The sequence below is a fragment of the Melospiza melodia genome, chromosome 5 (genome assembly GCF_035770615.1).
Source record: "Melospiza melodia melodia isolate bMelMel2 chromosome 5, bMelMel2.pri, whole genome shotgun sequence".
Taxonomy (NCBI): Eukaryota; Metazoa; Chordata; class Aves; order Passeriformes; family Passerellidae; genus Melospiza; species Melospiza melodia.
In genome coordinates, this window is record NC_086198.1 from 72,133,521 (window position 1) to 72,160,717 (window position 27,197).

The 27,197-nt window shown below is 36.9% G+C and overlaps 1 protein-coding gene across 2 annotated transcripts; it reads left to right on the forward strand.

Annotated features, from left to right (window-relative positions):
• The first annotated feature begins 11,215 nt into the window (after positions 1-11,215).
• YIPF7 (Yip1 domain family member 7) lies at positions 11,216-26,881 on the forward strand. 2 transcript variants are annotated; one of them, XM_063157351.1, is made up of 6 exons: positions 11,216-11,343; positions 12,780-12,896; positions 14,040-14,209; positions 16,585-16,730; positions 21,149-21,330; positions 25,667-26,881. In XM_063157351.1, the coding sequence occupies exons 2-6, from the start codon at positions 12,781-12,783 to the stop codon at positions 25,827-25,829; spliced, it is 777 nt and encodes a 258-aa protein (XP_063013421.1). In that variant the 5' UTR covers positions 11,216-11,343; position 12,780; the 3' UTR covers positions 25,830-26,881. The 2 variants fall into 2 exon arrangements, with proteins under 2 accessions (XP_063013421.1, XP_063013422.1); XM_063157352.1 differs by lacking the exon at positions 11,216-11,343 and having other exon boundaries at positions 12,798-12,896; positions 13,993-14,209.
• The last annotated feature ends 316 nt before the right edge of the window (positions 26,882-27,197 follow it).

The following is a 27,197-nucleotide window of genomic DNA, read 5'->3' on the forward strand; positions in this document are numbered from 1 at the left end:
GTTCATTTCCCAATCCTTTCCAAAAAGGTATGAAAATATTTTTTTTTTCCCCCTCTAAAACATAAGTGGTTTTGACAGAATTAATAAACCCAGATTTGCCATGTGGGCCACTAATAATTGATTCATGGTGAAGAAGATAGTTTGATTAACTTTGTAGTTCTGTCTTCTGTTAGTGTAAGTTGATGAAGATCAACAAAGTACTTTTCTAGAACATCTTAAAATGCCTCATGAAAACATTGTCTCTACACCTTGTTTTGTTTTTAAAAAGCCATTAATAGTTGTAAGGCCATGAGTTACATAACCTGCAGGTATAGTGAAAGAAAACTAGTTTAAAATCCTAGCATGTGCATGAGTAATTGTGAGATTGTTATGCTTTAGGAGGTCTTGACTAGGTAAATGACAAAAGAATTAACTGAATATTATATTTACCTTGTATTTTCTTCCTTCTATATGATACTGGCCAAAGTTTTGTAGCTTATTTAGTATTGAACCTTTTCTGCTCTTTCCCTTTGTTAAATATGTTCTGTTTCAGTTAATGTTGTGCTATTTCTATACTACAGCCATTACTTATGTGTTAATATTTAATAGGAATACTGCAAGAGACTTTCTGTAATTAGGCATGAGTAAACAGAGATAGGAAAGGCAAAAGATTGGCTTGTAACTATAAAAGATTGATTTTCTGTGCATGGATAACTGGTTTGTACAACGTAAAAATGTGCCTTGGTCTATTACAAGTGGTTTTTTAACAATTTAATAAATATGCTGCTTAAACTTTTAAAAAATAATAGCAACATTTTTAAGAATGGGGCTCTTAAACATTAAAAAATGCTCTTTATCTTTTTCATAGTTCACATATTTTATTTATCATCTACCAAGGTGGAGGAAGTGCATTACTTTTCTAGGCTACTTACAATGGACCTGAATTTTCCCAGATTTGTGGCTCTGATTCTGCTTTCACATGGGGATTTTCAACAAACTTAAGTCACTTAACTGTGAGCTAACCTGAAAAAAATTCAGTTCTCTGTACGAAACCTATTTTACATCTATATCATCACAATAGATGCCTGAAATCAAGTGATTCAATGATAATTAAAAATCAGCAAAAAAATTATTTAAGCAAACAATCAAGACAATGCTGTATGTAAGAAAATAAAGACTTTTATTAAAAAACACAGCTTCATTCAGACAGAGAGGGTAAATCAGTGAAGCAGCAATATCTTTCAGCTACCAGCAGTACATGAAAATGAGTACCTACCAGTTATAGATGTTTTGAGCAGTACAGCACCTGCAGCATCAAAGTGATAATTATTTCCACATTTTTGTCTTATTTCATACTAAATCTGGAGTGAGGAGGGGTGTGGGGTATGTGTGTCCCAAGTTTGCCTTTGATATTAAATTGCAAGTGCCTCTGTACATGTGGCGATTTTAATTACCTCTGCTTCAGTGAGAATAAAGATTGCTACTAAACTGTAATATGCTGTATGCCTTGTCTATTATATACAAGGCCTGGAGACACATTTTCAGGATGCCAGAGGTCTGCTCAGTGATGTGTTGATCAATCCATTTTACCTATTCCTGAAGCTCCTTTCCCATGGCACTAAAAGAATAAGGTTATGGAGGGTGAGTCTAAGGAGAAAATAGCTCATTTGCATTATTACTTGTCCTTGAGATGTCATGCAAGACAGGCAGTTCTCCTTACAGAAGGACAAGTCTAACATCAAGAAGAGGAAAATCTAGTAACCACTCACTTTGATAGCCAGAAAAACATTAGTTCTAACTATTTAATTTGGATGTCCCTTAAAAAAAATGAAAAAAGGGGGAACTTCTTACTCCCCCTGTTTCCATGAACTTGTGTATTTAGAGTTTATATTGACAGCAATCCTGTGAAGTGGCCCTGGTCCAGCTCCACCTTCAAAGGACAGTTTCTGAACGACTCCAGCCTGTTGAGCAGTTGGCATATTTTTGTTTTCTTTGAGACCTAGGCCTTTTGGCCTGATTTGTTTGAAGTCTGAGCAAATCCTGCTTCCAAGCTCTTCAAGGAAATAGGTATTTGCTTTGTTGCTGCTGTAAATAAGTCAGTCTCTGTCTGCTGCAGTATCTTGTCTGTTTGGCTTCCTTCCAAGGCAGATGTCTGCTATCTGTCCTCATTTTATGAGTTCCCTGACTTTGTGCTGTAACAGAATGTCTTGTGTGCCGCATGAAGTGTGGCATGCTATGGCATGATGTATGTCTCTGTCTCCCTTTTTCTCCCACCCTCAGGTCTTTCCTCTTCTATGGTTGGATCCATTCCATTCTCCTGCCCATCTTCTGCCTGAGGTTAACCCTCTCTTTGCATTTAGTAGTTATGAAACAATTGCATTAACTGGGAATATTTGTAGGAATACAATACTGCAGTTGTTCTGCTTCCCTAGTATGTTCTGCTTCCCTCAGTACTTCCCCATGACAGCCTAGCAAAGAAATAACATTTTCTTAAAACTGGTGTTTGGTTTGGTACAGCCAGCCTCAAGAATTTTCTGACTAAATGTAGGAACTCCAGAGTATACAAAGGAGAAAATGAAAATATTTAGAAAATAAATTTTCCAAAATGATAAAAGACATTTACAAAACAGAACAAAACATATTAAAAATTTTACAATTTTCTGATTTCCTAGAAAAAGGAAAGCTAGCCAGCCTGTGACTGCATGGTCTGTCCACTTAGCAATGTAGTTGCCCATGCAGAATCCATATCTGATGGGCTTGCCTAGGGCAAAAGCCAGGTTTCCTCATCAACCTCCCACCATCCCAGCTGCCCTCACAGCCACGTCACACTGCTCAGCACTTTAGTGGACTGGGAGCTGCTAGGTTTTTCTCTCAGGGACGCATTGGTCACCCCTGGCAGGCCAATGCATACTTTGCAATACACTGTACAGGGGTAGCAGGAGGATGGAGATTGATTGGAACACCAGCCTTCCTTAAAGCTGAAAAAAATCAGACAGTATATAGAGCTTAATATGGCTAATTACATTATCCGTAAAAAAATTGGCCTTGCTTTAATTTCTGCATATGTATAAAGAAAAAGACCTTACAAAACTCATCAGATTTGACACACCTGCATCTTTCCATTGATTAAATGTATACTTTAGGATAACTTACAACCATAGCTGAAATCAGTAGGATCATAAGAAATGCCCTTCTGGGTGAGATGAATGCCTTGCCCAGAACAGTATTTTTCCTTCAGCAGCTGAAGCAGGAGGTGCTGGGAACACACAGGCCTGGCCAGGACCTCCAGTGCATTCCTCTTGCTCTCAATCATGTCTCTCCTTTCCTTTTTTCCAGCATGAAGAATTCCAGCCTCCATACTTTTAATCTTTTTTTCCACATTTATTATATTCTCTTTAATTCCATTGGTTTGCCATCTCTTCTTAAGAGCTTAGTTTTGGAAACAGAAAAGATAATTTAGCACTTTATTGTTTAAAAATGAGGTCCCAATGACCAGGACAGTCCTGAGGATGACAACAGAATTTATTTAGCCATGTGAACCGTGTCTAGAGGAACACAATCCACATACCTTGCTGTGATTCAGTTCCCTCCAGACATAGATCAGGCCAAGGTCATTAATCCCAATTTTAATTGCTTTTCTCTCTCATTAAGTTGGCTGTGTTAGAAAGCTAGATCCATCCAGCTGTAGAAAAGAGACAATTAAAATCTTTTTGATGGTTATTGCCTGAAAAGAGTTGCAAGTAAAGAAAATATTTTGAGCAGAAGAGAAGGGATTGTTCATATTGGACATATGTATTAAAGGTATTCCAAAAGGACAGCTTTGAGGATTTGATTTTCAAAACACACTATCTTGTGAATGATAATTGTGTTCTTGCTTTTTATTTTCAATGACAATAGAAGAATACACACCTTCTGAATAATGTACTTAACTTTTTGGTCTATATAAGTTTCCTGTGAGCTAGCAGTATCTATATTCTATGACTTGTCCAGCCCAATAAATTAATATCCCTATTTGAAAATTACATTATGTATTTCTGGCTACTTCTTCATTCTGTATCAAATTAGAGTTATAAATAAGAGTTTCTTAATAGTAAAATATAGGAGTTTCTTTTCCTTTTTATCTTTCAGAAAGGAGTTTTGAAAGGAGTAAAGTGAAATGCAGCAAGCACTTTAGTAAATCTTATCAGCATTTACATTTTTTCCTTTCTTAGTTATCTCAGCAGAACTGTTTTTTAATTTTTTTCTCGTTATTCATCTTCATGTTAAAATAATGATAACAGTAGAGAGCAATTAAAAAAATGAATAAGCATTTTTGAAAACAATCTTCCTTTCTGAATTTTGACTCTCAAGTTTCTACAACTATAATCGTAGTATTTATTTTCTTTTATTTATTCTACTGACAATCTTTCTATGTTGAGAAGAAGACAATTACTTTGGCTCCCTATTGGTGGAGTGTCTGAGGTTGGCTTTTAGCCAGTAAATTTCTTCTTCTCTATCTGGGTCTTACAATGGCTACTGTGATATAGAGTAACAACACATAAAACCTAGGCTAAAGAAATCAAGTCCGAAAACATTAGGAGTGAAATCCTACGTACAAATGTAATTTGAATTATACTGCTCATTCATTTTCATTCCTGATCAAATGCTTTTAATTTTATAGCCATATTTTTTTAGTTACTTCTAAAATGATTTTCAGAAAACAATGAGCATTTTTTTCAGTGAATTTAGTTCACCTTGAAAATAAAACATATGGGGAGCTCATCCCAGATACTTAAGACGTTGTAAATTTATAAGCAGCAAGGTCTTTATATAAGGTCCTTAATCACAGTGTGGACTGTGGCACTAATCCCTTGCTTGGATTACAACTGAGTGTACACTGTGTCATAACAAGCCTGCACCCTGGATGACCTTGGCTGGGATGAATCCTGGGCTCAGGGATCCCTGCCATCCATTTTGGCATTGAGCGTTCCAAGAGTGTGTGGAATTTGCTTCTAAACAAATGTGGCTCGTGTATCTTTTTCCTGTTCAAACTGGGCTGGGCCCAGGAAGGTTCTGCCTGCCACGACAGATTTGGCCACTCACGGGAATAGACCCTGTGCCTCTAGCCCCTTCCTTCCTTCCTTCCTCTTAGTGGCCTGTGGGATCTGTCTGATGTCTGGGCAAGGTCAAAATATATTCAGCCAAATAGAAATTCATCAGGATGCCCAGTTTAATTAATATTAAATGCTTCTCTGGTGATTTAGTTTTATTTCCAAGATTTGGATTTATTTCCTCTTCCCTTTGCTCCCCTTCTGTCAGAGCAAAATAGAAACAAGTAACAAAGGCTTTTAGTCTATGGACTTCTCTTAGTTTAACATTTCTGTCCTATGAGACCACTACATATGTAAAATCATACAAAACAGTAAATATATTGACAGGTCTACTGCAAATTTTACAAATCACCAGCATCTTTTTTCAGCTCTTCATCTGGTTCCAAGCATGGCTGTATTGCTATGTCCATAATTACTCCAGGCACAGACAAGAAGCTGAAATTTTGCCTGAGAAGCCCTTTAAGGATGACAAATTCATTTATATGCCTTTCCAAAAAAGTAAAACTCACTTTATGGAGTTAACATTCCCCTCAGGCAATTTGTGATCCATAGATTATTGACACAAAGTGCTGTAACTGCACTTTTGAAACCTTTATAGCTTACGGAGTCTGTATCTGCTTATTCTAAAGAAATAATTACAGTTGCCCTTAGGAGCTTCATGACCTCCACAGAGAAAAAACTTTTTTTCTTAAATATTGCCATATCTGCTGTTCCTAGTTCAATTTGGGAATAATAACCATGCCTATGCAGGATGCAGTATTGCAGTTTTGTTACTTCAAGAGGCCCATGAAAAGCCGATGTGCAACACATTTCTGAAATGCTGAATATCTTTATTGTGATTGTTTAAATAAATAGTAAGGCTGCCTAAACTCCATTTTCAGTATACCAGTGATGATACCTCCTTCCTGCATAAGACCCTTCACATTCTATTGAGCAAAAGTCCTACCACAACAACAAAAAAATTTAAATTTTTATTTTTTGTACATTGACTATTGGTTCAGTATTCCTGAAAATTTATTTAATGCACGCCAATATAATTAGATACTTGAACTACAAACAAGTTAACTCAAGAAACAAGTTTTCTATTCTATATCCTTAATTGTAATTTTTTTTTTCAAATTGAGTTCTCATACATACATATTGTACTGGTAAATATATATTGTAATTAATATGCCTCTATATATGGATTGTCCCCAAGAAAAGGAAGATTTGAAAGAAATTGTGCTAGAGTGAAACAACAGAAAGGATACAAGAAAACAAAAAAGGAAAAATTAATTAAGTGAGATTTATTTATTGCTATCTTTTCAAATTCATACAAGCCTTTATTTCTTAAGGACAAAGTATTGCTGCACCATGCTCCTTATCTACTTGTTTTGGCATTCTCCACAACAATTTTGAATTTGTTGGGTAATTTTGAATATGTTGAATATGTTGAACACAGAGAGAGAGCTCTTAATGCTAATAAGGTTTCTACAAATGTCATGAAAATAGGCAACTACTAGGAGGTAAGAAATTGTGTTGGTACCTACACTAAGCAAAACATAAAAAAATCACTCATGCTTATTAGACACCAAAGAATCAAGCTAGGAATCAGCTCTTGTGTGTGATTCATACATCAAAAAAAGCTTCATCTGAAGGGGATTTTTTTTTTTTTTTGGTGGTTTTGTTCATTGGTTTGTTGAGTTGGTTTGGTTTTGGGTTTTTTGTGCTTCTGATAGAAAAAAAGGCTGGATGGAGAATATATATATTATGAATCCAAAACCAGAAGTCAGCTAACTCACAACAGAGGTGGGAGAGCAAGGACTCCAAGCAGAAGTAGAAGCTGAGTGGAAGGAAAGGTATCGCAGAAATCATACAAAACAGTGTTTGGTAATTGTTGGAAGTCAGCAAATTAAGCCCATGGAGAATTAAGGATGTTATGGTCTTATGCAGTGAGTTTCTTCCCTGTTTAGATTTGAATCTGTAATCTTATGCGTTGCTTTCCTCCTTCACAAACATAAAGGATTTGAATGGTTATATAAGTCAAAACAGGAATTCCCTGTTTTACAATGACAATGATTGAATACACAAGGATGATTATGAATTCTTCCCATAAATATTTTTCTAGTCTTCTACTTATTCTTGTTTATTGGCTTCTTGAGCTGCATACCGTTTCTTTGCATTCAGTAATTCTTGGTTGGTTTAACTCTCATGGACTTCCAGATCCATAGAGATATTTAACATGCATAACTTCCTTTGACGTGGATTTCCAGCAGTCTGTCACTCACGAACCTTTTTTTTTCCTGGTTTTGAACTCCTTTTGAATTTTGTTTGTCTTGCAGAAGAAAGAGGCCCCAGCTTTTCCCTGCCCAGCAGTCCCTGTCACACAGTTTCATAAACCCCAATTAATCATTGCTTCTCCAGCCTGAGGACCTGACCTGGTTGTTGTTAGGTGGAGCCTGTTCCACACACACCTCCCCTGCTCTTCTCTCAGCAGGTCACCATCCTCCCAAATACTTTCTGAGAGAGCTCAGCTAGAACTGCATATAATATTCAACTTGTCAGTGAATCACAGATACATGCAGTGAAATAATGATCCCCTCTGTTTTACTGTCTTTTCCTAATAATGACTAGCAGGAGAATTGTGTGTTTGATTTGTAATGGGTATTGATAGGTAAAATTACTCATGCAGGAACCTGTAACTTCTCACTTGTTTTTTCAACTCTAGCACACTTGTTATGCATAAAAAAGAAAACACAAATAGCTTCATATTTCTTTTTTTTTTTTTAATTTGTATCTTATCCACCTTCTGAAGACTGGTTACAGGAAAGAATTTATCTCTTGCAGTAATGATATGTCTGAGACATAAAATTCACTAAGCCGCCACTTTATATAATGTAAGTAATTAATGTGATAAAAAAATGCTATTTCATAGTGAATGGTATATTTCTTTGCAATTAAATTTTCCTCTCTTCTTTAGGAGAACATTTTAATAATGTCCACTTGCAAAATTATTAATGGTGCCTGTAAATGTAAGTAATTAAGCTTAAGGCTTGCTGAATTAATCCTTAATAAGATCAATTTTTACATTTGATGTAAAAACTATGAAATTATTGACTAATTTTTATAATGGATTTGCCATACTCATCAGCTTACTTGGAGTAATAAATGTATGGTTACATAGCTGAGTCTAAAGCCAGAGTTCTATAGTCTTTTCTATCTTTTCCCATTTAATCTCATTTAATTCTATTATTTTTTTCAAAAAATGCTCACCTGAAATTTTAAAAAAGTTGAAGTGTCATTCCATTTCATAAAAAACAAAACCTGAAAATGAAAATGTAAACTTATGAAAATGGATGAAATTTCACTTTTTGCTGCATCTATTTTCCTTTTCAGGAAAGATGGAAAAAAGTAGGTAAATTAAAATCTAGGAGTTCACCTTTAAGAAAAGTTTTGAATTACTTCTAGAAATTCTCACATTTTTCATTAATTTTCTTCATCTTTTTTGTATTCCCCAGCTTAAATTCTCATTCTCATCTTTGAGGATGAGATTTCATCCAAACTATCTTCCCCGTAGATTATTAACATCCTCTGTACCTGCCCTTCAAAGAAAGTAAAGATATCTTCAAACTCTGTTCTAAAGGCTTTAAGTGCGATAATTTATTTTTCCTTTACGTTAATGCATCTGTGACAGCCTTGTCCAGTGTGGTCTCTCAGTGATGGACTGAACATCAGGTACCTGTGACACACCTGAGTGTCTGCAAGGTGATCTTTGGAAAGCTTCTGTCCTGTAAGGCATCAATGCAAATCCTCCCCTCTTTCCCAATTTCATTTGAGACACATCAGATAGCAGCTATTTAATCAGTATAATGGGTGTCACACTAAGCAGGGATGGTTACATATCTATTGAACCAAAATAAAGTAAAAGGCTTTGTATAAATATGGGTCATTGGTGGTTACCTTTCCCAAGTACAAATCTTGTTAGGAAATAAATTACTTTGAAATGAGCTCATTTCTAAAAGCCCATGTTGATTGGATTCTTCAATGCAGTTAGTTATTATTTGAGCCCATAATTTGCTAGGATCAATCTCACGGGAGCAGGGCTATAATTACTCAAGGCATCTTATTTAGCCTTTTACAGGATAGCATGTTTACTTACTTTTGATCTTCCCATACTTTCCTGTTGTTTTGTTACTCAACAACATAGAAAGTTTTAACCATTTCTTCTAAAACTTTTAGATGCAGAATTTTAAAATGGTGCTTTTAGCATTTCTAATAAACACATCTGTCTTTTAGTTTATTGATACTTTTATTTTTACACCTGCTAGGAGCATGGCAGTAGCAATAAAATTTTGTCTGCTTTTAGTGCACTTGAGCAGTCCTTATTTCAACCAGTCACTTTCCTATCATCTACTTAAACTTAGCTTTTTTTAAAATCATCTACTTCTAATTTCCAACTAATATTATCTTCTAATTTTATATTTTGTGTCCATTTATACGTGCATATCCACAGGCTATTAATACAATATATGTGTATAATTTATATATAATATGTATCATAAGTTATATAATAATTTTATATAAGGAGAGAAATATATATGGCTCAATTTTAAGTTCCTTTTTTTTTTTTCTCTTTTTGATTTACAGGTGGCTTTCTTGTCTAACTGTGGTATATTAAATGGCTATTAAGGTATTATTTGACCACATTCCAATGCAATTCATTGTAATTTTTTCTATTTAAAATCCTCCTGGGAAGTTTTTTGTCTGATAATTATTCCCACTTTTGTATAGAGGTATATATATTTGTATTTCTAACAGAAAGTAGCAAAAGTAATCAAATCACTTTTATAGTTTAAATAAACAGGCAAAACCCTAGCAAATCAGGATTTTTTTCTATTCCTAAAAAGAAATTTTTGAATTACCTTCCTGAGGGACAGAAGTTAATCCTGTATCATTGCCCCCATGGATTCAGTATAAACAAGATGAAGCCATTTTATCTAAACTGAGATGATCAAACATTATAGAGGTTAGCAGTTGGCTATGAGTTGAATATGAAACTTCACCTAGGTGGATGTAGCAGCATAAACTGTTACTCTAGAAATAGCAGAACATAAGGGAGACTTAACAATAGCTGTGATAACTACTGTAGTTATATTACCCTTAATCTTCAAAATCAAATGTCACATTTTTTCTTCTTTTCACCATTCTTTACTTCTGAACTCTTTCTTGAACATACTTACTGAGCAAAAACTTGGTAAACTTCATTTTAAGTTATTTTAAAATGCACTTATGTTATAACTCTTCTATAACATTGTAAGTCATGTGCTAACAGTTCATCGTTGTTCTGCTAATGAAATGGAATTATTTGGCTTTCAACATCACAGGATTGAATATGCACCTGAGGCATAGATTTGTTACCTGATAATACATATAATTTAATGTTGCATTCCTTAAATTTAACGGCCCAAATGCTTTTTGGGGAAACTACCCCATAAATAAAGAAGTGAAAAAAGCAGCCTTTGTTGTGGTTAGTCAAGTTTGTCAAACAAAAGCAGGTGTAAATTGAAAAGTCATCTTTGAAGCTTGAAATCTATTTTAAAATCCAGCCTGTGCTGCTGTTTCCTAGTAGCCAGGACTATGGAACAGAGGTTCCTTGCACTGATCCTGGCTTGGTGGGTACTGCACTTGAGGAGACAGCTTTGCAAGCAGAGAGAGCCCCTGGAGGAGCAGTGGGGCAGGGGATGTGCCCGGAGAACAGGGCTCGGGCGCTGGACCAGCACAGGGACTTGGCCCAGCAGGGTGCTAAGCCTCCCTCCCTCCTTCCCTCTGCCACAGTGCTCCCAGGGAGCATCCCACAGCCATTCCAGGGCTCTGGCTGCTGGAAACACACCCTCAAATAAGTGTATTCAGCCCTCTCCTTTAACAGGTAGTATTACCCTTTTTAATGTCCAACAGCTCAGCTGATGAGGGCTCCACCAAGGTCTTCATAAATACTTACTTAAGAGGGAATCTAGATTATTGAGTTGAAATATATGGGACAATATTTGTTCATTTTGTTCATTTTTCCTCGAAGGTTCCTACCCTTCTCTGCCCATTGTTGTTAGCTCTTGTTAAATGCCGGCCCTGATATTGACAGGTTGTGAGGTTTTTTTCCTTCATGTGCATCTGTTCAAATATCAAATTTAGAATCTTATAAATAGCACTAAGCTCATCCCTGTTGAAGCAAGAGGATATTTTAGGTCTTCTTCAACATGTAAATTCAACAGACTGGAGTTTTCACCAAATATCTTAAAACGTAAGTAACCTTAACTCCAAATTCTTTTGGAAAATAAATTTATCTTTTCTGAACTCTGTTAACCCTACCTGGTTAAGTAATTATTTCATTCTGTATAGTGACAGCAAAGGACATTAAATACTTTCTGGAATTGAACTATTGAGGTAGAGCTACCAACTAAAGTTTCTTAAAACATGCCCTGTGTGAAATTTTCATTGAAAGATTGACTAAGTGGTGTGCAATTCCAAATAAAGCCACAGTAAACAGCTTGGTAAAGTAATTTCTATTAATTCATATTTAAAATGTAAAAATTATTTTGAAAACCTTCACAATTGATTAGGAGTTAAGAAAATAACATAAGAGCAATTTCTACTTCGAACTCTAGGTAAAATAAGGAAATAAGTCCCCAAAGATTAGACTGATAATGGAAAAAAAATCAGAAATTCTAATATGCAGCATTTTAAGGTCCCTGATGAAATAGTAATCTTTATCACTTTTATCTTACAAAGAGATTTGCAAAGATCTTTCCCATAAGCAGAGTGTGCTTGATAAATATTGAGATAACTCTAAGAATAACTGCGAGGTCCAAAGCATATATTGCCAATGGCATTTGGAAAGTTGGAAATGAGGACAAAAGTGAAAAAAAAGGGAAATGTTAGGAGAGATGAATATCTCACATGAAAATCTAAGTAAGTTGGATATGGCTATGGTTTTCAGTCAGGTTATGTAACTTCTCTGTGGGTTTTAAAGGTTTAACTACCTAAGTGCTAGCCAAGTGGTAAAACACATGGAGTAGGAAGATATGCTTTAGCATATCTTTTCACTGAGGAATCATCCAATCATTGATCCAATTCAATCATCCAGTATGCTGTCTTTTACCAGTCATGTTGCTGGCCAGTGAGAATGTGCCTCTGCTACCACTGATGTGCCAGCTGTGTCCTTGAACAGAAATCACAGATTTTGTAAACAAATCTGGGATTTTTTCCTATAGTTTTATTACAGTCATATATAATATTGCAAAACATTGTAAATAGTCATTGTTTTTGAAATCCTAAGTACTTCCTAAAACCTTAATTTTTAAACATTGACATAGGGTCACAATTTTTTTATTGAAAGTAGGAAAATGAACTGTTTTAAAAAATATTTTGTAGGTATATATCTTCCTTCAAAATTGCATTATTTTTGGTAACAATATTGAGATAGGAAGTCTGATATACCACTTTTAAATTAATATACTGTAATTTCCAATAAAGCAGATTAATTCCTCTTGTTACAGCTAAAGGAATTAAATGGTCTTTTTTTTGTCACTTCCAAATTATCATGAGCTTCTACAGAAAGATTCTCTTGAGTTTGGGGCTTTACAGTTTGCTATTTTAATTTTAGAGCAGTTCAAAACATAGATTTTTGGTTTGTTGTAAAGGCTATTTATGATATTTGCAATCATTTTTTCTAACCAGAATGTCAAGTTTTGAGCAGTTTCACATCGACTTTTACCAGTCTAATTATACCATAGAGGACCAGGAAGAAGGTTGCAACAGCTATGGCTCAGATAAAAACCCCTGTGAAAGCAGAAAGTAAGTGTGGGTGTTGCTTCAGCTTCCCTCTCCAACAGATGGTGGTTCTGGGGCTGGCTTTGGGGCTTGCAGGAGCAGGAAAGAAGTTCAAGACATTATCTAAACTTTCAGAAAGGCAGAATGTTTATTAGTGAATTTTTCTTTTTAAAGGATTTGATTTTGTGCTACTTTTATTAGTAGAGGTGTTACAGCTTGTTTACCTGACAGGAGTAACTGAGCTTCATGTTATTCATGTGAAATTTAGGCTGCATATTGCAGGAAATTCTTTAGGATCCTTCTGAGATTCAAGGAAAAAATTTAAATGTATGGCTCTTTCATTTGCAGTATGGATGGATCTGAGGAGTGTCACCAGGCTGCTGGGCAAAAAAGCCCCAAGTGCCTGGATGTGGGAGCGGTAGTGGCTATGGGGGCTTCAGAATCCCGGCAGGCTGGCAGGGAGCAACAGCTCAGCTCTTATTCCCCACAGCAAGGACTGGACCCAGAAAAATTCCAGGTTCCCCACACTGAAAATAGCTGAAAAGTACGTGGAGCATGGTGAATAGCTCTAAGACATGTAAGAAATAACTGCTCGCTTTGAAAATTTAAAAGGGTTTATTAGACTTTGACAAAAATACAACAAAAGGACTACATAAGGAAAAAGCTGCAGCACTGAGAACTGCCCCTCATGCATACCACGTGCCCAGTTCATTTTCAAGGTGGATGCTCAGTCTTTTGTACCCCTGGGGTTGCATCAGCTAACCCTGGCCACTCCCGAAGTTTGTCAGTCAGCTCTTCTTTGCCATTTATCGGCGGAGACTGCTTTCTTGTAACTTGATTGTAGGTCAGGTGTTGCCGTGCTGCACCCCCTCAGCCCCAAGCTTTTCCATTCCCAGCTGCCCCATGCAAGGGGCACATGTGCCCCCCTTCTTTTTACCTGTCATGGACAACCCCAGCTGTCCGATGGTCACAATACAGGGGGGAAAGAGAACTGTGAGGAGAACAGAGGACATCTAAACTACAATAACATAACTATACATCACTAAACTTTTCTGAATATTCACACAGTAATTATCCCTTAATTGCGAGAGCCAACAATCTCATTATCCATCTGTAACAGACGTTTCTCACTGCAGCCATGAGTTTGTGCTTTGCTCCTTGTCCCAGGCGCCAGGCAGAGGAGCAGCCTGCAGGCGGGGCGTTTGTGCCATCGGACATGCTGCTGTCCCCGCAGCAGAGCTACTCGGGCAGCATCCTGCAGCCAGCCTGCAGCCCCGACGCTCCTTCCCAGCTTGGTTACGTTGACGGATTTGACGAGGAACCTCCTTTGCTAGAAGGTAAAACTGTGAAAAACACATTCACCCTCTTGTGAAAATTTAAGAAGTTTAATAAAGGACAATAGGAGACAAGGACTACAGAGCAAAGGTTATTGGAGCTGGGTGCACCTTGGCACTCAGCCAAGAGCACACTGTTATCTTTGGGGACACCCTTTAAATACCTTGTCCCTCACATCAGCCTCTTGCATTTTCATAGACTCTTATGCATGGTAAACTTTTCCTTCAAACTAGTTTGCATGTTCTAGAATTGTTTAGCATATCTCCTCTTCGGATTTGCCTTTTTAGAGCATGTGTATTCTTTGGTTGTGCTTTTAGTCTTTTTTTATCATTATTTTCAGTTTTAGCTCTGGCTCACACTGTCTTCAGACAGTGAGTGCTGATAGTTGGCATATCTGTAGCAGGTGTTTTCTTCATATGTTCATTGGATGTTATCTCATCTAAGCAGGTATTTTAACAGAAGTATATTATATCAGCTATTTCACTACTATGTCTTAGCTTAATTAACAACAGAAATAAAATTATATCATTATAACAAAGTTACTTTAACATTACGCATATAAAATCTATTTCAATATTTGTGAAAAGCCAATATTATAATATGTATCTATAACAAAACTAATCCCACAGACGACATGCAGGATTCCTGGGGGTGCCTCTAACTTTTCTCTGCCAGCTAGAGGATGGAACTCACTACAGAAACTGCAGCAGAGCTGGCAAACCTCGCTCTGTGAGCTTCAGCCAAAGCTCCTGGCGGCCAAACCTGCGTTTTCCCCTTCGGATCCGCCCTGGATTCCTGCAGCCTTGTGGCCTAGAGCAGAAATACTGTGCCACCGCTAGATGACAGCAGAACAATAGTTTTGCATTCATTCCCGTTTCCAAAATAGTTTCCACTCTTGCGTTTATCCTCTGTACATATTGGAAAATCTATAACTAATGAAGATGGATAATCATCTTTTTTTGCGTATCTAGTAATAGATTTAGGAGTTTGCAGATGCTAAGTCGCTTGTTTCAGTGGGGAAGGAATTGAGAAAGCTGCTTTCAGTTCCAATTAGTTGATCATTTAACTGGATGAGCAATGTCGTTCTTTATGATGATTGACCATTCTAATGCTAGTGGATGATTTTGTCGCTAGTAAAATACTTGTGCTGTATTAGGAAAAAAAAAAAAAAGGAGAATTTGTCTGTAATTATTTCAGCATAATATAAAATGAGCATCTTCAGCCTGCTGGTTTGCATACTGGAAGGCAGCTGGAGTTTTTACTACTCAAAAGGGACCACTACTGCCTTAAAGCCAGCAAGATCCTTCTGTTTGATATAGATAACTGCTAGATCTCTACCCCTAAAACCCCCAACCATTTAACTCCCCATGTGCTTCACCTTGGGAAAAGGATGTCGTAATACAGCTGCTTGTGATCTGCAAGGCTTTAGAGATATTCCTATCTGTGTACCACATAAATCTGACCAAAACCACACATTTTAATGCAGAATACCTTTATATATAAAATGTTTTGACTGAGCTCAAGATGATGGAGAGGTGGAACCAGGTAAAGACTTGGCTTTCCTAACAGATCTAACTCATTGTCAGTCTCAGCCATTCCGGCAGCAGATCTGAACCTAATTTTCCCCTTACTGGAGAATCTCGGGGAAGATGATTACTTGTGCAAGCTGAAATGTTTCTACAGAAGTTATAAGATAAAGATATGCCCCAGCAAAGTTAATGGCAGCATTCCCATCATCTTTAATGGGACAGAATTTTCTTCTGTTTCTTGGGGTCTCACTAATTACTTTTTAAATGCAAATATCTGCCACCCCCCCAAAAAAAACCAAAAACCCCAAAAACAACCACATTACAAACCCCTAAGCCTATAAAGCACTGTATAAAGTAGTATAAACTTGCCTTGAAGGAACAAATGTCATTTTTAAGTGCTTTTGGCAGTTCAGGCTTAAGACACATTTCTTGTCACATTTTCCAGAATTAAATTATATATCTCTGTCCTCAGTGTTGCAGATTATCTTAAATTCTGCAGTCATTGTTAATTAATGTGTTTCTCAACATCTATGTTAATATATGTGGCATTAGGCATTAGATATGTGTGTTTTAAATATAGGAAAAACAAATATTAAAAATGCTGAGGCCATTTTTTGCTTCACTGACTAAAATCAGACTTAATGCATTAATAGTCCAATTTAGAAAGCTGAATCTCAAATATACTGAGTACATAGCAGGGACATTATGTTCCTAATACAGAGTACGTCATCCTACAATATTATCTTCACTGAAGCATTTGTTTGTAGTTTTGTGGTGTCTAACGGAGTTTTGTAAAAGTGTTGTTTTCTTGTGAGCAATTAATGAAATCCTGAAATTTCTTGTTGCAGAACTTGGGATCAATTTTGAGCATATATGGCAGAAAACATTAACAGTTCTAAACCCCATGAAGCCTGCAGATGGCAGCATTATGAATGAGACAGACCTCACTGGACCTATGGCTTTCTGTTTGGCCCTTGGAGCAACATTGCTGATGGTAGGATGTCATAGAAATCTTCAGGGATTTCTTTTCTAACAAGCTCATGCCTAGGTGATAATGAGTGTGAAGCTGCAGAAGATGTAGTACCAGCATAAAAAGAGTCATTTGCTGCCAGTTATTCTGGGATTATGTGTTAAAAATTCCTCCTACTTTCAAAGCACCTGCTTAAAATTTAAATGTAATGTAAAGGTGACATAGGTAAAGTGATGTATTACTTCCAGTGGAAAGAGGAGACCACACCATTTTAGGGTGGGATTTTATATGAACAAAAGGACAGATCTGTGCCATATATAATCTGGAAAGGCTCTGAACAGGTTTTAAAGGAGGGAATAAAAAGGAATAGCATGCCAGCCCAGTTTTTCTAACACTCTTGCTACTTCTTTGGAATTATCTTCTTTCAATGTTATTTTAGAGAGTGCCCAGACAGATAGACTAAAAAAAAAATTATACAACTAGAATAATTAGAAAAAAAAGAAATTGAAACAGTCTTTTCCCTCCCACCCCCTTAAATTTGCAATGCCTTCCTATAAATTTGCTAGTACCTATTTTATATTCTTATTTTATATTCTTTGTTCTGCTTAACAAAATATAGTAGCCTGTATTTGACCTCCTTCTTCTGTATGAATGCAGCTTTCCTACAGGAGTAAAGTTAACAGGGTTGTGCAGAACTCCAAATTCATCTATATACCCCTGGCAACGGGGGCTCTCCCGTGTTGCTGAAGTACAGCTCTGCCTGCCAACAGCAATTCATCAGACAGCAGTAAGGGGGGACCTTTCTGGGAAGGGCTTTACTGCCCTGCAACTGAGGTCAGAGGAAAGGGGCTCTAATTCTCCATTTCCTCGGTGATAAATAGTGCTGAATCAGAAGATTCTTGAAAGTTCTTACTCAATTTGTAATGAAAATGCAGTACCTTGAATGTGCAAACTGCTATATAAATGGCAAGTAGCATTATTATTTATGTTCCCATAAAAATAAAAATATTTTAAAAGGGTGGAAGGGCAGGAGGAAAGGGAATAAAATGAAAAGAAGGTGGGAAGCTAGAGAAGACAGGCTATTTTCCACCTGGAGAAATAAATGTATGAGGGTAGTAAAAAGAGAAAGTTGAATTAATTATAATGAAGAAAATGAAAGGAAAGCTAAAAGAAAGAACGGAAAAAATGTTTCCTGTTGACTTTTCTTCCTGAATAGCCAACAGTTATAATGAATATTAAACTATTATTATCGAAATAAATTACTTTAATTATCATATTTTTGCTGAGATACTATGCATTTTAGGTGTCATTAGAAAGCCAAGTATTTTCAATGCTCCAATTTTAGGGCAGCAGAATACCTCTGACACAATCCAGTGTTTTTGTTCCATAACTTCCCAGCAGTAAGCCTTTGGGTTTATCTTAGAAATTCAGGCTACCATTTTATCTCAGATGTATTTGAATACTAACGTGTCTCTTCAGCTGTGTAAACTATGATATCCTTCTGTACTTAAATAAGTATCTTCTGATAGCACCAGGAACATAATTTGGTTGAGAGCTTGTTTCTAAAAATAATGTATACATTTTCTTTAGTTTCAGCTTTTTAACTATGGAAAATTATGCAAAGATATTCTTCAAAGGGTAGCAGTCCTTTCAGAGAAAAAGAGGAAAGTGCTGCTAGCCTGGCAGCAGCACTTGTTCTTCCTCACCTTAGTGTAAAACAGGGCAGCTCCATTGTAGATAGAGAAACAATGGCAGCCCCAAATTTAGCAGAAGCCCAAGTCTCAGCTGCTTTGCATTTTACACTGTTGTTTGAATGAAATCAGATTTCCCCATCTTCTCCAGCCAACGGTGGTAGCACCCACTCCAGGCAGATGCAAGCAAGAACACAAAGTCTGACTTTCTGCTAACCTTGCTCCTTCCACAGGACAAATTTAGCTCTTTCCATTCATCAAAGCCTGTCAGACTAATCAAGCCTGATTCTGGTTTTGCTTACATCACTGTGAACTGGGAGTATTCCCATGTGTGTGAGTCAATATATTTACATATGTTAAGTAAGAATAAAATCGGAACCAACATGTTCAGCTGCTTTTTTTCTTTTTTTTTTTTTACTTCTCTCACATCCTTGCACCACAAATCCAACGTTTCACCAACCAGAGATCTCAGCTAGGTGCTGGTGCTAGTGCTTCCTTCATCTCTGGCTCAGGAATTTTTTAATCTTAAACTAAGCTAATAAATAAATAGTGCTGTGTAGAACAGTTATATACACTGAAACAGTCTAAAATATATCTTGTAGTTCATGCATCTGTTTTGAGACAGAACTTGGTTTATAGCAAAGGCTGCCCCAAACCATTGTGAGTGTTAAACTTACTGTATATCCTTAATGACTGGAGTTCTAGTTGATAATTATCTGAGCTAGTATTGCTCTCCCACACTATCTCTAGCTATCATTACTTTTATTTGTTCAAGCAATTTTCCCTGATTATTTTATACCACTAGTATGCAAATGCCGGCAAAAAAAAAGTCTGTACCTAAGTAGGAAGATTTCTTTTGCTGTGATTTCAGGAATAGATCAGTCTTTATGGTGGAAGACAGAAATGGGGAAAAGGCCAGGATGCTGGAAGGATATATTGGCAACCTGGCTGGTCCTGACTTAACCTTGAGGACTGGGAGCAGAGGAGAGCTCAGCAGTGAGCCAGGTCAGAGTGCAGACAGAATAATGGCGCTGATGTAAAGTCAGGTCTTATTAACTCAGGTTGCATTTCACATTCATGAACTGCTCTCCAACAAGAGCTGGTGAGCTGCCACCAGCCTGCAGCATCGGGACTTCCAAGCTGTGTCATCACCAGGCCTTCTCCATGCTGCTGCTTTATGTCTGTCCAGCTCAAATACTGCTGGCATCCAGTGATCGATTTCCACATGCATGGATAGAGAAATAGAGGTCAGAAAAGGGTCCTCAAAGTTGATTTCCCCCAGATTTCATTAAAATGTAGGGATAAGTAAAGCCAGAGATCTCAATCCTCCTTAGCCATCATGGAAGATAAACTAGCATCACAAAACATGATAAAAGCTTCAGCATGTTTCCACTTAATCTATCTCAACAGAATCCAACCATAAGCCACAGCATTATTAGGAAACAGAAACCTTCTATTAGTTTTGAGTCTTCTGTGTTTTGTCATACGCAATATATCTATATATATGATATATATAGTGTGTGTGTGTGTGTGTGTGTGTGTGAACAAGCACACTTGTGTTTTATGTATCTGCATACACCTTATTATATATCAGGAAAATGATGCATAGTGGCCCTTCATTCGAGAAGTTCACTCATGGTTCTGAGTTAATGGTTAAGTTCCAGGTCTGAACTTTCTCCTTCACAGGTGCGTTCTATCATTAGGATTCAAAGTTCCAAGAAAAAAAATAGATTTCTGATTTATGAATGTTTATCTCATGTACAGATGTGAAAATGACAGTATTGCATAGCCAACTTTCAGCATTTAATTTGTTAGAAGCTTGAAGAGAGACAAAAACATATTTAACAGTCTTTTGTGATGGTTTATTTTGGGGAGTGAACAATGCCCTTATGCCTGGAGGGATCCTTCAAAATGATGGCAGGAGATGAAGGAATTGGTGGTGCTGTGGCCACAGTTGCCTGCTTTACTAGCTTTGTGTATAAATTAGAAAGCATCAAGCTCCAGGCTGCCAGGCTGGTACCTTTCATAGGCAATAAATTCAAACAAAGGAATAAAACCTAGAAGGGAAAAAAATCCCGGATTTTTTTCATTTGTTAGAACAAAAAAGAACATAAGCTGACAGTTACCGCTGAGTTTTATGTTGAAATGAACATGTTGTGTTGGTCTAAGCACAGAAATGTATCCTTCTCATGGTAGTCAAGGGAAAAACAAGTCACATTTGCCCTGAAAACCACCATAATTTAAGCAAAATTTTCCCAATTTTTTGCAGACCTGTTTATAGTGAAGATTTGTAATAAAATGTGAAGCACATCAGGTAACCTGGGTCATCATGTTACTTAGGACACTTTTTCACAGCCCCATTACACTTATTGAAAAGATATTTCCTGAGCCTAAACTGATTTTTAATGATTAAATGTGCTTTCCATAATTTCTTCTTAGTTTGTTGCCAGTTAAACTTTCCCAAATCTCTCAACCAATTCCAGTTGTGCTCAGAGCCCCATAAGTAAGTGAGAATAAGCCTTGTAACTTTAAGTTAGCAACAAGCACATTTTGTCAATTGCACTTTGGAATTATTTTTATGCAAAAATCACTCAAAAGTGTCATCTGTGGTTCACAACTGAACTGATGCAGGTGAAGCAGAGAGAAAGTGTCAACAAGAAATAACAAACGTAAACCTAAATGTGTCTTCTGCTAGCACTTAGTGATCACTGCTCCCTTCTGCCAGCTCATACTTCCTCTTATTTATTCCAGGCAGGGAAAGTTCATTTTGGCTACGTGTACGGGATGAGTGCCATCGGGTGCCTTGCCATGCATGCCCTGCTGAACCTGATGAGCGTCTCGGGAGTCTCTCACGGCTGTGTTGCAAGTGTGCTGGGCTACTGCCTGCTGCCCATGGTCCTCCTGTCCTCTGCTGCAGTTCTCTTCTCTCTGCAGTAAGTACCAGCCTATGGCAGTGGGAGTCCTGCGAAGGACAGTAAGTCAGGTGGCTGGCGTTGTGCAAAACATTTTATAAGTGGTCGTGTAGTAAATTTTGGTTTCTAAAACTGTAACACCAGTTTGATTTTATGTTTAGGTGGAAACAGACAAAACTGGATTGTATTTGAGAGGGCTGTATGCATAATTTAGATGAGTCTTCAATTCCACTTCATTCCATTTGGACTGGGAGCGCTTTTGATTTTTGCAGCAGCTTCAGATGTGATTTTTGTTTTGCAGAGCCAAACTGAGGTATCAATTTTAAAAGCAATTTCTGAACTTTGGGCTTATATAGCTAGTTCTCTTGCCTCTTTTTTGTTCATAGCATCTGGCCTCCCATCTTTATGTTTACTTTCCTACTGACTTCTGTAGGACAGAATGAAATAGCCAAGTTACCCTTAATGATGTGGAGAATTCGGACAAGATATAAGTAGACTTGTGTGACAGTGTTCACAGGGGTTCTTGGATGAGGGAAGAGACAAAAGTTGTTGACTCCATGTTCAGAAGGCTTGATTTATTATTTTATGATATATATATATATTACATTATAACTATACTAAAAAGAAATAGAAGGAAAGGGTTCATCTCAGAAGGCTAGCTAAGAATAGAATGGAATGAGTAACAAAGGTCTGTGGCTTAGACAGAGAGTCCAAGCTAACTGGGCTGTGGTTGGCCATTAATTGTAAACATCCAAGATGGGCCAATCACAGATGGACCTGTTGCATTCCAGAGCAGCAGATAACCATTGTTTACATTTTGTTGCTGAAACCTCTCAGCTTCTCAGCAGGAAAAAATCCTAGGAAAAGGATTTTCATAAAAGATGTCTGTGACAGACTTGTATATTCAGAAGTATAGTTATGCAAGTGCAAGCCTGAAAAAAGCAGAATACTTTGAAAAACCAAATGTGTAGTGATGTAAGTATCTATGCACATGTGGGGGGTTGTTCAGTCATATTCTCTGAATAGGAAACTTTTTGGCAAGCCTCTCATTTCTCCTCGTTCAGGAAGCCCTTTGAGACAGAGTGTTTATCTCCCTGTTCACTCACAGCAAAGTACAAGCAAGTTCCAGATCTTGCCTGAAGGCCTTGAGCAGTGCTTTTGTCTATTGTTAACATGTTATTAATGATGGTTTCCCTCCTTAGTCTTTTTTGTTCTCTCATATTTTTAACTCTCCAGTCTGTAACATATGGAACCTAGCAGCTGATGAACGAGAAAATGCCCATGTTTGTTTTCTTTGGAAAAGCATTGTTCTTACATATGTGCATATTTATTTATTTATATTTTAAAGAAATTATATGGTGGAATGAATTTTTGGAAAAAATTCTTGTTGCATGTTTCTGAGAAGCTATGATGGCTTAACCTGACCATATCCCATGTATTACAGTGTTTCCGAGCTGTCTTTGATAAGATGGATGATGACACTAAAGAAGCTGTTTATTCTCTGTTCTCCTACACTTCCCATATTTTCTTGATTAACCTGTTTAATAATCCAGTCTAATAAAATGTGCAGATACATAATCATAAGACAGATGGGGTGAATTCCAAACCAGCTGTTACAACTGTGCAGGGTACTGTTTTCTGTACATGGAGTCCCCAGGCAGACACTACACGTTTGTAAAATGCTGTGAATTTACAGAAAGCTCATCTTTTGAAAATCTATAAATACTAAAATGTGATAGCCTTGACAAAAATGAACTGGTATTTCTGAAATGAATTGCTAACATTAAGTACCTATTGACAGGATTCTGCAGTCCTTTCTCATTTGGTATATGAAACTGCTTGAACATATCAAGTACCAAGGTTAATTATTGCAAACATGCTATTAAAATTAAGTGGCAACTTTAAAATCCAACATACATTTCATTTTTTTTTTAATTTTAAAAAATATTTTAAATGGTAAAAGAAAGAGCAATACATTTATGATTTTTAAAAATATTTATAAAAACATCACTTCTATTTCAAAGTTCAAAGAAATAATCTGGATTTTTTTTTCACCAAAAGTATACATAAGATAATGCACTCATCTATGGCAAAGATACATACTAATCTAATAATTTTCAATTTTCATGATTAGCTATTTCCCTGTACATAAATAAAGCAAAATATGGAATGTTTGGAGTACTGAATAGTACCAAGGAGAATACCAGTTCTCTTACTCAAATTTGCATGGAACTAGATTTGTTTGTGTCCATCTATACTGTTTTCATGTGTGAGCCCAAGTTTATTAGGTTGTTTTTCTGGGAGAAATATCAATAGACTTTTTTCCTGCAGAAAGCAACAACAATTCTTTAATATCAAATCCCCAAACAGAGTGGTAAAGCTACTTCCTTAACTAAACAGTGAAGGAAGTTAATGTAAACATGAAGAAAGCAATTCTTACACCCAGCTGATACAGAGAACCCATTTGGTGACAGCATCTGCAGGATGTGAGAGAAAGAGAAGTGGAAATGGTCCACTCACATGTGTCCCTCCATCTCAATCTCACACCAGTACAGCCCCAGTCCTCTTGGCCATTGTAAGCATGACCTGTGCTTTTTGCCCTTCTGCCGTCTAGAGGATTTGACCCTCATGGACATGCCAGACAGAAAACTCTCTGCCAAACCATTCATTTTAGTAGTATCACATTGTTAGATTGAGGACTGAATTTGTAAGTGCACAGAGGTACCTCTTGATTCCAATATGATTTTTATGCCACCTTTCCATCCTGCTCTCTGCCAGTCCTGGAGCAAACCATGAGAGGCCATTGGACTTCAGTGCAAGGTGGAGCAGTCACAGCTCTAAATTGTGCCAGGTTGTTACAGCCCCCAAAGAGTCATTATGTTAGCTGAAAATTGTCATTGCACAGTATGTTCCTATTGCATCCCATCCCTCTGCCAGCAAGGGTACCTGCTCAAAGAGCCATCCCTGCCAGCTCTGAATTTCTGGCTCACTGTTTAGGTGAGCAACTTAGCATCTCCTTGGAGGAGAGACCAGCAACTTGCTTTGCAAAGCCCAGTGGAATTTCCCTAAATGCCACTATATTGGTTTAAAAAACACTTAAACCGAGGATATTAAATCACATGGTCTTTAATGTTTTATTTTTAACTTGTTGAAGTTGCAATGAGGTGCTGAGTCACCATGAAATCAATTCTTTCCTTCCTGCCTCAAAGGCCCAAGAGCTGGCCTGGTGACTGGATTGCTAAGAAATCAACTATTTTATGTGATGTGAATGCATTAAGTAAACTAAGTCAATTACATAAGGACAGCTTTATTCATCATGGTTTAGTTGCAATAATTATATTAGTGGAGATAATTTCTGATAAAAGGACCTACCTGAGTATGTATACACAGTCAGTTTTTCCCTTGTGCTTCTCTTATGCTGATGATTTGGGAGAGTGGGGAGCCAGGAGGGCCTTTGGGAAGTGGCAGAGGTTTATTCTTTCTCCAAGTCCTTGAGACTGACGCAGCTAAAGTGTGCAAAGTAGCTATCTCATTATGTGCTTCAGCAGTGTATTATGCACATGATCTCATGCATTTTACAGAAGCAGGCTGCAAATAGAGTGCAAATAAAGCATATGTGGAACATTATTTATTGGCAAGATTTTGTTCCCACAGGGTTTAATAGTGAGCCCTCTGTAATCTGCAGGAGTATTTCAGTGGGCTTTTAACCGTAGTCCCATAATCATCAGTTCTCCAGGCCTCCCTGCTCCTGGAGAGGGGCACAGTGTAACTTCAAATGGGCTCAGCTGTCACCAAGAGGTAGGGTGGAAACTTACAGTCCTTTCAATGTGCAGAGAAGGATGCCAAGATAAGCAAAATGTTTTTCCTTGGTGGTTCTTTTCCCACTCCTTACCTTGTGCTCAGTGTGCTCACTTTTTTAAAAGGCCAGTCAGGCTTTTTCCTAGGAGACCTTTCTGCCCGTCCAGCTGGTGTGAGTCATTCAGAGCCTCTCCTGAGTGTCTAAGGCACCCTTAAAATCTGTTCTCTGTGTTATAAACTTGGCTAAATTTAATATTAAACTTAAGCAGCTGCATCTGCTGGAGGCTCAGATTTATTTGTACATGTGCAGTGTTCTTAGCAGTACTTCTGATGAAGCTTTTATCCAGGCTGAACACATTTTTTTCTGTTTGTAGTTACAATTTTCATTTGCTCTCGTGCTTGACTTTGATTGTGTCAGTTAGTTCTTGGTTCTTCCATTGGGTGTTACCCATCAATGACATAAACTTAAGTTTGGTAAGATTTGATGCTACACTTAGTAATATGTGGACTCTGTCATGTTTCTTTTGTGTTATTTTGTTTTGTTTTGTTTTTCTCCTAGGGGGACCCCAGGAACTGTGTTAGCCCTGTTTATTATTGGATGGTGCAGTTTGTCAGCCTCCAAAATTTTTACGTCTGCATTGGCTATGGAAGGACAGCAGCTCCTGATTGCATACCCATGTGCTTTACTTTATGGACTTTTTGCACTTCTAACAGTTTTCTGAGATGTATTTTCTGGTAGTCTTCTCACAGGCTGTTTATGGTTGTTGGAGGGACAAGGGTTTATTTACTTATTTTCAGATTGCCTGGAGTTAAGTTCCATTAACAAAATTAGATTCTCTGATTTACTGTTTATTTCTTAATGGCTGATAATGTAATAAAAAATCAAGCTAACAGGTAGATAGTCTTAAAATAATGGTGTTTTGACAGTCATACAGCTTAAAGAAAAGAAATTATATTGAGAAGGTAGTAAAAGTGCAAAAAAATATATCAATTATAATTAAAATTAAAAATCATGTTCTGAGTATTTATAGTATAATACATATGCTAGAGAGTAACTAGAATGCAATTATGTAAATATTTAATGGACATAGTAAATCAAGCAAAAATGCATATTTATTTGCTTTAAAAAAACCAGCTTGCCATCTTATATAATTACTAATTGTTGTCCAGAATTTATATGTTTGGGTTTGAGGTTTTTTCTGTGACAAAAGACTGAGTGACCTGGTTTTGTGACATTGAAGAATTGGCCAGGAATAGGCTGATACAACAGAGGGAACTTAGGAATGTTGTCTTGTTTTTTCTTTTTTCTTTTAAAGAGTGCTGGTGTCCAAAACCCCATTGTACTGTTTTTAATGCACAGTAATGTTTTATTTTGAAATTTTCACTAAACCACTGCCTGCTGTAACTGCAGGAAAGCACCAAACAAAGTAAAGGCAGCCCTAAAAATGTCTCCTGAAAGAACTGTATTTGAACAGGCAAAATAAAAATCTCCATCATTTTATCTGCCCCTCAAAAATTTATTTGCTATTTTTAGTTTTAGGGGAACCAAACATTTATATAATGGCAATAAAGTACAGAATGCACAAGATGATATTTTAAAATATAGTATTAGAAATATCAAGCCATTAAGAGGAATTGGAGATAGGTGCAATCACAACATAAAAAAATCTAAGTATGAAGTAGAAGAGGAAATGAAGATAGTTGTAGAAAGAGCTAGGAAAAACAAATGGATGAAATAAATGGAAATGTGAGGGAAATAAATGGTAGCAGATTATTTCTTCAGTCTCTTATGGTGCCTTTCTTCTTGATGCATGTTCTTATGATCTTGATTATCCTCAATTGATTGTTTTCAATTCTTTGTTGAATTGTTTAAAAAATATTTTCTTCCTACACAGCGGGCCATTGGTTCTGGGACAAAGGGTCCTGATGCTGCAAGCACTTAGGCAGAAGCTTAGTATGGCAAAGCTGTTCAAGAATACACAAAATTGTATTCCTAATCCTTTTCAGTTCAGAGGTAAATTAGATGATCAGTTTGTCCTCAAGCTAGTGACTCTCTTTCTGAATTGCAAGAGCCTTTGGTAAAAATATTT